The 11,185-nt window shown below is 37.6% G+C and overlaps 1 protein-coding gene across 6 annotated transcripts in view; it reads right to left on the bottom strand.

Annotated features, from left to right (window-relative positions):
- Window positions 1–1,107: 1,107 nt before the first annotated feature.
- Window positions 1,108–11,185, bottom strand: part of col4a6 (collagen, type IV, alpha 6) — a 157,469-nt gene continuing 147,391 nt past the window's right edge. For all 6 annotated transcript variants that reach the window (XM_077229510.1, XM_077229512.1, XM_077229511.1 and 3 more), the window contains 7 exons: window positions 8,435–8,596; window positions 7,220–7,318; window positions 6,962–7,114; window positions 6,724–6,840; window positions 5,443–5,634; window positions 4,722–5,008; window positions 1,108–2,808 (listed from right to left, as the gene is read on the bottom strand). In XM_077229510.1, coding sequence (XP_077085625.1) covers window positions 2,548–2,808; window positions 4,722–5,008; window positions 5,443–5,634; window positions 6,724–6,840; window positions 6,962–7,114; window positions 7,220–7,318; window positions 8,435–8,596 — 1,271 coding nt within the window. In that variant the 3' untranslated portion in view covers window positions 1,108–2,547. The remainder of the gene's footprint in view (window positions 2,809–4,721; window positions 5,009–5,442; window positions 5,635–6,723; window positions 6,841–6,961; window positions 7,115–7,219; window positions 7,319–8,434; window positions 8,597–11,185) is intronic.

The raw sequence follows: 11,185 nt of genomic DNA, 5'->3' as shown, positions 1-11,185 counted from the left end.
TAATTATAAATCAAACAGTTTATCCATAAATCTTGTGGAATAACACTAACACCGGGAGAGCCGCGATCGGATTGGGTTAAAGTTACTCAGTCAGGGGTAACGTTAAGTTAACTTAGTAGGCCGTCGATTAACGTTAACAAAATGCTGAAATATATTTTAAAGTATGTAAGTGAGCCTCCGTCTTGTCTTTAAACGTCTCATTTTACATTAAAACATGTGCATTATGAACAAAGAACCGTAATTATTTCCAAATTCCAAGGAATAGGTGTTTTTGTTAATCCTGAGGACATTTAGTTGTGAATGGGGTCACACTGCTTGATCAACGCACATCCTTTCTCACCTTGGCTTTTAGATTTTCGGGAAGGAAAAAAAATTCCACTCCCCCGTCCAAACTTTTAGGATACCGGGTATCAAATTTGCACAATCCATACGCACAACGCTTCGGCATGTTTCCCTCGCTCGAAAGCTTGCCAGACCTCCCACGCCTAGTTACGGTTGCTAAGACACGATTGGCCAGTGGCGGTTTTCGGGCGTGGCTTACCGAAGGGTCAATTCATTGCATGTTTGTTCCCTAAACCCTCCCGGTTTCAGTTCCACTCACCCTTACCATAACCCTCTATTATTATGAAGCAAAACTTAATTTAATACACCAGTTTAAATTAAAAACAGAAAAAATCCCCTCACGGTTTGGAGCTGGCGAGCTCTAGATTCCGGGAGATTCGAACTAATTTGCGGGCATCAGGGAGCCGCTATCAATATGCGGGAGACGCCCGGAACTTCTGGAAGACTTGGGATGTCTGAGGATACGATATTGGTTTTAAAATATGTAGGTTATATCGAGCGATTCAAAAATAGCTTATCATTTTGCGCAGCAATTGGTTCAATTTCGAAAATATTCGTTCCTCCCATTTCATCATCACTACTAAAACATGTTATGGACCACTTCTAGTAACCAGAAAGTTGCTGTTGATGCCTGTAGGAAGCATCACATTTGTGCCCCTAATCAAGGCACATAACTTGATGTTCCTCCAAAAGTATTTTCCTGTGTTATGTCCATGGTACCATTCTGAGGCAACATCACAAGAAAGTCACAATAAACATTCAATATTAAGAAGTTTGAATACTTTTATTTGACAGGTTTTATATGTATACTGTACTCACTGTGAGCATACAGATCAAACATTTACATCACTATATGAAATACTGGAAAATGTCATCTTCTCATATTTACCGTCTGAATGAATTAAAATAAATGTTTACTGCGGTTTCTAAATGATACATCTCTTTTTTTAGTCTCACAGCAGTAAAAATATAATAAAACAAATTGCCTACTTGTGATGGCCAATCTTCACAAATGTACATCATTTTATTTCAGAAGAAAACACATAAATGTGGAAATATTGTTACATATTTCCCTATTGTTAAATGTACAATCAATTTAATGTATGTCTTTCATCAAGAGGATAAAATGAATAAACCATAATCTGACCATTTACAGACACATAATGAAATGTAACACGAATAGAAGAAAATGTATACTCAGGGCTACCAATGAGAGACTGAAAGGCCAAGTGGTCATAGTGGTTATATTTCAACCAATCTCTCTGAGAGAATGGGTAACTCAAAATTAGTCTATTTATCGCATCCAATGCACACAGTAAATTAGACATTTTAAAATTAAAAATGACATTATGAATATAAAACATATTATGAGAATTATTGAGGATGAAAACCTATACCTTAAAAGACCAAGAGATGATCTGCAAAGTATTAATCATCCTCATCATTTATGTTTGAGGAATGTCTGAATGTTTTCATCAATAAAATAATAGAAGACTCATTGAGCACACTAGGTGAACTAGATGAATTTAGATCAGCTGCATGCGATCTTATAAAAGAACAACATATTTTTTTAACTTCAGTGCAATTCATATAGGATATTTATGGGGTTAGACCAATCATTTCAAGTGACAACCATGAGGCACAATCTTATTTGTTCATGTAGATTGCAAAGTGCTGGTTTGTCCGTTATTGCCAAATGGTAAACAAGAAGATCTGGTTAACATTATTGTCAAGAAAGCACCAATATGGACTACTGAAGCCAAAACATTATCCATACAATGCAGTAGAACCGGTTAATGAAAAGACAGTATCGTTTTCATCGTTGCATGGCTTCATCTGAAAAATAAGGGTTGTATTATTCCGTGCCATCCACTGGGAGTCTGGGATGCACTCTCTGAGGTAGCCATGAATATGACAAAAAACTTAAGGAAGAAGCATTAACACAAAAATACAACATTATTTTCAACATAGCACCACTGTTGATAATAAACAGATAAAGAGTACAAATCTCTTTCTCCACTTCTTTTCATTCCAACCCCGATATTCTCCAAATGTACCAAGGGCACACCTCAGCCCTTCATATTACCACTGTCAAGGGCATGAAAGCAAATCAGTCAGTTGACGTTTGTTTCCTTTATCTTCTTCTACTCATCTCATCATCTTCCATTCTTGTAGTTAAAGTCTCCTGCTGTGCATCTTCACAAGCTACAAGATCTTCATGCAGACTTGACAGCGACTGATGCGTGACCGGTACAGATCTCCCTTCAGCGTCTCCTGGGTAGGACCCTGGACGAACTGTTCGCCCTGCTCTACCGTGGTCAACCAGAAACTGTACTTGTTGACAAAGTAGTGGCAGGTTCCGCGGGCACCATTGCACTCGATGAAGGGAGTAGCGCGGAAATCCTCAAGACAAGAACCGGGAGACACCAATGACTGACCGCCGCCTCCTGCACCTGCGGCTGTGTGCTGAAGGACAGACACAAACATTATAAAATGATGTGTAGGTAGTTTGACATTGTAAAAAACAGATACAGCGAAAAACGCAGAAAATTTAACCCGATCCAAATTTTTTTATGATGGACGAAAGTTTCGGAGGCTGTGTGTAAACGTGATTGACACAATTTAAGGTCGTAATTTATTTTTTAAGGTGCAAAAACTTCGGACGAGAATTTCAGACTCCGTGTGCAAGGACCTTTAATGCTCACCAAGGCTGCATTTATTTGATAAAATATAAAGTAAAAACAGTAATATTATAAAATATTAATAATGAAATTTAAAATAACTGAAAAATATATTTGAATATATTGTAAAATGTAATTTATTCCTGTGATCCTTCAGAAATCATTCTAAAATGCTGATTTGATGCTCAAGAAACATAACTTATTATTATAAATATTTAAAACAGTTGTGCTGCTTAATATTTTTCTCGGATTTTTTGATACTCTTTGATGAATTAAAGGTTCAAAAGAGCAGCATTTAATTGAAATAGAAATCTTTTGTAACATTAAATGTTTTTACCCTCACATCAATTTAAAGGCACGGTATGCAAGTTTCGCTTATTAAAAACAATAATAAAGGCGTAGGTTGATGACGCCATGAACGAGTGTGGAATCATGGAAGCGGTCGTTTTCACCTCCACAGCCGAAGGAAAGCAATCCAACGGGGCAGAAATCATGTTCATGGATGAGCTAATGATTAAAATGTTTAGTAACGTTATTGTGGTGTGAAGCAGGGCGGGGCCAATAGCCAGGGACATTTTGCGTTGCTGTTTTTATAATGCTTACATGCCGCACTCGGCCGCTGGCGCTCATTTGGTTTGGTTGTTTATGCATATTTTATGATTAAATTAATGATTAAAGTTAACTTAAAGTCCACCTCCTTCTCTGAACTTAAACTTTGTAACCGATATGTTTGACTACTTAAATTCACATTATTTTATTTCATTGCAATGAAACAGCTGAAAAAGTGCTGAATTACTACTCATACAGGTCACTTTATTTGATGAATTAAAATTGTTGGCTCTTTCTGATTATGTTATGTTAGCCACTTGACAAAATAGTGTTGTTTCTGAGGCATGGTACAAACATGTTGCTCATGGTCAAGAAAATCAAGAAAACAAGAGATTCAAACAAAAAAATAAACCGTGTTGAGCTAGTATGTAACAATGATTAGTTTACTGTCGATAAATGGATCCAAACAGTCGCTCATCTGACTAATAAAAAAACTGAATATATTAAAGCGTCATTGGTGTTTCTATGGAAGTAAACCGGAAATCGAGGGTAATGCGGATATGACGTCATTGGCAGGCCACACAATGACACGGGCCATTACACTGGTTAAAATAGCTGAATTCTCTGGACTTAAACAACATTGTTGGAAACATGTGGGATAATGTAAGATAATGGGATAATGCAACAAAATTTATAAGATTGTTCTAGGGGTTTTGGGAAATTTTAATCCACAAACCTTACATATTGTGCCTTTAAGTATATTTGCTGAAAAGTAGAAAAAGAAAAATTCTTACTGACTACAAAAATTTTAACATTGATAGTATATTTTATACCAATATAAATTTTAAAGAAGCACATTTAATATAGTCATATTTTTGGACAGACGATCACTGTTTATCACAACATTAAGATAAATTCCCTACATTCCAAATTTATGAACATTTCAAAATAAAGTATTCATTTATTTACAGTAAACAGCTTATATGAACACATTATTAACTGTAACATGTATTAACTGTCAACATGCCTTATTTTGTTGCCTGTAAAGTGTTTAAACACTATCTTACACACATATATGTGTACTACACTGTAAGTTCTGTTTATTTGAATCTCCAGTGATGTGTGATTGTGAATATAACTGAATTTTACCATAAGGAAGGAGTAACCAATCCACAGACTTCTCCAGCCCAGAGGGCAGGTCGGTATGCTGAGATCTTGGCTGTGGACAGCGATTGCTTGAGATGGAGCCTCACACACTGAGCAGCGGCTAATGTACTGAGATATCTGCTGATCTGCCACAGGCATCATGGGAATGGGCGCAGAGGTGGACAGCCAATATGATTTGTCATTCCGGCTAGCGTAGTGGCAGATTTCATTGACTGTGCAGTACAGGAAGGGGATGGTGCTGAAATGTGGCAGACATGAGCCGGGCAATCCTGTGAGGAAGAGAAAATTTGAATTAAATTATCTTCCAGAGCCTCAGGCAAATCAACTCATCAGTTAATATTTATGTAAAATTGTTTCTATTACACAGTGCACAATAAACTTATCTACAACAATATAATTCCAAATCCAACTATTTACATTTATATTTATCTGACGCTTTTATCCAAAGCGACTTACAATTGCTATATATGTCAGAGGTCGCACGCCTCTGGAGCAACTAGGGGTTAAGTGTCTTGCTCAGGGACACATTGATGGCTCTCAGTGGATTCGAACCCGGGTCTCTCACACCAAAGGCATGTGTCTTATCCACTGCGCCATCACCACCCCGTTTTACAAAACAGAACATTCAAAATGGTATGAACCTTTTAAACAATTGAAAGCAACCCTAATAATAGCATTAATTATAGCAACCCTAGTGTCTCACCCAGGTCCTGGTTGTGTGCTGTCTCCTGCCCCTCCACATACAGCAAACTGTATCCCTCCCATAGCTTGGTCATGCCTTGAGGACACATGGGCATCTGGCTGGATTGACTGTGTTTCACCAAAGTATAACCAATACCCCTACTGCGCACCGGTGGACCAGGAAGACCTGGCAACCCTGGCTTGCCACCGGGTCCTGTGGAGTGAGTGAATTTGAAAGACAATTACAGAAGGGAGGAGAAGAAATGGGTGAAAGCTGTAGTGGAATCTACTGTTGCCTTACACACTTGAAGATATACTGTTGTTAATGAAATGTATACCTTAAAAATATGCAGTTACTGAAATGTCTACCTGATCTCACCACTAAAACTGCTTTTTTTTCATTCTATAATTGAGTCATATTAAATACCCTGACTTGATGGGAATAAAATAAATTAATTTAGAATAAATTAATTTAGATGTTACCACATAAAGAACATTTTAGGTTACCTGACAAAAAGTATTTTTCAGTGCAGAGTAAACAATCAAAAGAAATACACTGTATCAGTGGTTCTCATCTGGTTTTGCTCCAGAATCCAAATTTTATACTTGCATCAAATGAAGATCTAACAAAGGGCCAAAATCGTCTATTGCACAAAAATGTTTATTGCTAAGAAATATCTAAATATAAAGTACACTACCGTTCAAAAGTTTAGGGTCTGTAAGATTTTTAAAATATTTTTAAAATAAGTCTCTTAAGTTAACCAAGGCTGCATTTATTTTATAAAAAACAAATTACAATTTAAAATATGTTTTATATTTTAATATATTCTAAAATGTAATGTAATCCTGTGATGGCAAAGCTGAATGTTCAGCATCATTTCTCCAGTCTTCAGTGTCACATGATTCTTCAAAAATCCTTCTAATATGCTGATTTGCTGAGAAACATTTACTATTATTATCAATGTTGAAAACCGTTGGGCTGCTTAATATTTTTCTGGAAACCATCATGCATTATCTGCAGGATTTCAAAGGAAAATAATTAATTTTAAATGGAAAACTTTTGTAACATTGTAAATGTCTTGATCAATTTAATGCAATAAAAAGCATAAAAGAATAATCTTCACAAAGTTTGAAAGGACAAAAATCCATTTCTATACAGTTAGTTATATTTTATTATTTTAATTGTGATCTGTATTTGTTATTTTATTTGTCCATGATAAAAATAAAACAGACCTGTGAACCACCATGTGAAAACCACTGTTCCAAAATGTATTTATAAAAGGTAAAAGGACATTCTTTGTACCTTGGTTTCCTGTGGGTCCTTGGGTTCCTGGAGTTCCAGGGTCACCCAAAGTTCCTGGAGATCCAGGTGGACCACCTGGACCGGGTCTACCCACTGGCCCTCTGAGTCCCTTGGGACCTAAATGAATTTCAGAGGAATTGAAATTGAAGTTAAAAGGTTAAATAATTGATCAGACTTTCATTTTCATATTTTTTGCTCTTTTCTTACCTTATGTGAAGACAGGAAAAAAAGCACTCACCTGGGAACCCTGGAGTGCCTGGCAGGCCTGGTATTCCCACCTGACCAAAAAACCCATCAAGACCTGGTGGGCCTGGATCCCCAAATGGTATTCTTTGGATTCTATCAGGTGGGAAAAAAACAGGACCTGGAGCTCCCTTAGGACCAGATTCGCCTGAGAGGACAATCAGCAAATGTTTCAAGAATGCTTATGATTTACATTACTACTGTTGTGCAAAATGATTTTTAAGATATATAAAATGCACTGTAATCTACTGACCAATTAATCCTTTGGGTCCATTCCTGCCATCATTTCCTGGTTCTCCCGGGAACCCTGGTGCTCCACGACCACCACTAAAGCCAGGGTCACCTCTTTGCCCTTGTAAATCCAGAAGAAAAAAAGAGCAGAAAAATGAATGAATTCCCAAAGCCTAGGGAGGGCAACGCACGAGAGGCAGGCCCGGTTCTACGGGGGTGCTAATTACCCTTAAACGAAAGCAAGAGCACCCTCAGTTGATACTGTAATAATATCATATTGGATTCATGCTTGTGAATCCTCTCAAGTAAGAGTTCGATTGTGCAGTGTAGACAGCTTTATTGATTATAACGAAACTTTGTGAGATTGCAATGAACTGAGATGAGTGACAGCCTTTTAGTGATTTTAAATGGAGCACTCTCTGCACGCATTTAGATTACAATATGTTTACAATAACAAAGTTAACATCAGTGAATAGTTGACAACATGTTATGCTGCATTCATTTAAACACTGCCTGCATCATGGCATGATTATAATACATCACCATAAACCTTTAATTAGTACAGCTACCATAGGTATTCGTTTTGCCATTAGTATTCTCCACTTAATCTATGCTTTGGAGAAAAATGGTGAAATCACAAATTACCAACTCTTCATGACATTGATGTTTGTGTACTATTCTGAAATAGCTTTTTTAGAACCTCTTTACTGGCAACACTAACACTGTGTACAGTATATTTCAGTTACATTGCTGCTTGTTTTTACTTGACCAAAAAACTCCTAAGCGTCTTCTTTTAAGATAATTTATGAACTGTAGTCTAAAGTATTCATGAATTGCAATCATTTAAGTTGAAGTATGTCATTTTCCAGTGAATTATCAAACATTGGGATGACAGGTAAGAGGCTAATTTATTACACTTTTTGTCCATTTGTAGTTTGTTAAATTCTTGTGTGCTTCTTTTTTTTCTTCCAGATTTGTTAGTTGTTGTTTATCACCACCATTTATTTACTTTATATTTATGTTAATCTTTATCACTTTCATGTTATACTATAGGAAATTGCAGTTCATATGAAAGATGAGCATTTTGAGTAAAAAGTCTCAACCAGGGCACTAACAGAGCCTGGGTCGGCCCTGTGAATTCCTATAAATAAAATACAACAACAGAGTATGAGGATGGAAAAAAATTAACAATGATGAATGTAGAAACTTCATGTCAAAATAATAACATAAGGAATACCTTTAAAACCAGGGTTGCCAGGTATTCCAGGGGCTCCAAAAGCACCAGGGGATCCACGTGCTCCTGGTATTCCAGGTAGCCCTGGAAATCCAGGATTTCCTCTGTCTCCTTGCACTGTTCCAGGGCCTGGTGGTCCAGGCAGGCCAGGAGGGCCAAAGGGACCTACAAACAGTGTCCGAATTATACCGTGAACTTCGGGGGGGTACATCTATTTCGACTGATGATGTCACTCTTCATTTTATATAAGCTTACACAAGAGAACCACTAATCTATATGCGAAATTCTGCAAAAGCTTCTGCAGCAGTTCAAACACACACAGTTGAGCACGTTTCCATCCGACAAACTTGTCCGTGAGATAATAAACAACTGCTTGGATTAATGCAACCATTCTTGGCTTAGTTTCACCAAGATACGGACAATATTTGCTTGGTACAGACTACAGAGAGCTTCAGGAGCTGCGTTAACTTTTAGCTAGCTCACTAGCTAGACTATGACTTCATTATAAATGAAAGAAACACTATGAACAACCAAATTAAGACAGGTTCTGAAAACCTGTTTAGATGACGATCTGCTCATAACATTTACCACAAAGCCCAAAAACAAGATGATATACATGTTCTTTCACAACAACATGATGATATACATGATGTCCGTGTTCTTATTGTTAGGGATTTTAATGTTCATGTGTGTTGTCCTGATAAGCCAATGGCAAAGGGTTTTCTGAACCTCATTGATTCTTTTAATCTTGTGCTATCTGTGTCTGGACCCACACAAAAACATGGACACACACTTGATTTTGTTTTATCATGTGGTTTTCCCGTTTTTAATCTAGACATATGTGACACAGTGTTTTCTGACCATATGCCTGTATTATTTGAGACTGCTCTTGCCTGTTATACAGTTAAAACTCGTGCTGTTGCACAGAGCTATCACATTATTAACCCCTCCACGGCTGTTCAGTCCTTGGTTGCCTTCAGTCAGAATTCCATCATTCCTAAGTCTGTGTGCAATACAGAGGAGCTTAGCTCATGGTTTCATTCCACCTGCCAAACTGTTTTAGACACTGTGGCTCCATTAAAATCCAGGCAGCCTAAAACTAAATCTGAGCCCTAGCTAAATGACACGACTCGTGCTGCCAGACGTGAGTGCCGTAGAGCTGAGCGCAAGTGGAAGAAGGACAAACTGCATGTGTCTTTTCAAATGTTAAGGGACTGCTGGCATCATTACCAGAAAACTGTGAAAGATGCTAAAAGAAAACATTTCTCAGATATTATCCTGTCAAACTGTCACAAGCCTCGTGTTTTGTTTAACACTATTGATTGAACCTTTATTGCCCCGAGGGGAATTTGTTTTGCATTCAAGGGAGCCACATTAGACATCAGCGCAGATAACAATAAAACCACCCCAATATCCAACAGCATTGTGGACATAGAGAATACAAAAAAAACAAAACAAAACAAACAACAACAACGCAGCAACAATGGAGGTAACATGAAATCATCAGTCCAATAGCAAAAATTTAATCAATAAATAATAAAAATAATAATCAATATTACCTAATAGTTTCTATCTATGTGCCTGTGTCTGATCTGTTCAGTAACTGAATGCTCCTAGGCACAAATGATGTAATGGCCCGTTTTTGTTTTTTGTTTTTGTTCGGGGCATTCGAAATCTACGTCCAGAGGGTAGGGGGGAAAACTCTGAGCAAAGTGGATCGTTGGATCGATGTGATCGATCAAGTGATCGATGGATCATTCAGTATCCTCAGAGCCAAATTGAGGGTGTACTGATCTATAAGATTGGAGAAGCTTTTGACATCGGATCCCGTAATTTTCCTGCCCAATGTAGTCACCTTGACTTGCATATTCCTGTTCTGGATAGAAAGATAGCAGTCTGACCTCAGGTGTGGTCCCTGAAAATATTAAACATGCAGTAGTTCACCCTCTGATTAAACAACCTGTTCTATATCCTGCAGTTCTTGCTAATTTCAGGCCTAAAGTATCTCCAAATTGCCTTTCTTTTCAAAAATCCTGGAGAAGATTGTGTGCAGTCAATTAATGGCCTTTTTGGAAGAACACAATATATTAGAGTTTTTCCAATCCGGTTTTAAAACCCTGCACAGCACCGAATCAGCTCTTTTAAGAGTTTTTAATTATATATTTTTAGCTACTGACTCCGGTGACTCTGTTATTCTTGTGCTTTTAGATCTAACTGCTGGATTTTACACAGTGGATAATGACATTTTGATTTCACGTTTGAAGTAGTGGGTGGGCATCAGGGGCATAGCACTGGAGTGGTTCAGGTTGTACTTGACTGATCGAACTATCTGTGTCAGCCTAGGTGACTCTGTATCCTCCTCTGCTCCTCTCTTGTGTGGGGTCCCACAGGGCTCAGTCCTTGGTCCTCACCTTTTCTCTCTCTATTTGCTCCCACTTGGTTCCAAACTTAAGAAGCACGGCATTTCTTTCCACTGTTATGCAGACGACAGTCAGATTTATGTGCCTCTTAAAAAGACAAATGAATATTCTGTTAGACTGCTACTTAATTGTCTTGATGACATAAAGGCCTGGATGGCTCTGATCTTTTTAAATTTCAATGATAAAAAGACGGAAGTGATGGTTTTTAGAGGTACCACTGAGACCGCCCCTGTAGATCTGGGTTCCTTGGCCAAGTATATTAAACCTAGCATCACAAACCTAGGGGTTAAAGTGGACTCTGAGCTTAAATTTGACAATCAGATTAGACAGTTGT

Source organism: Siphateles boraxobius, unplaced genomic scaffold (assembly GCF_051911475.1).
Source record: "Siphateles boraxobius isolate OS27281-9 unplaced genomic scaffold, OSU_SipBor_1 130, whole genome shotgun sequence".
In the NCBI taxonomy this organism is placed as follows: domain Eukaryota; kingdom Metazoa; phylum Chordata; class Actinopteri; order Cypriniformes; family Leuciscidae; genus Siphateles; species Siphateles boraxobius.
This window is presented reverse-complemented; position numbering and strand designations above follow the sequence as displayed.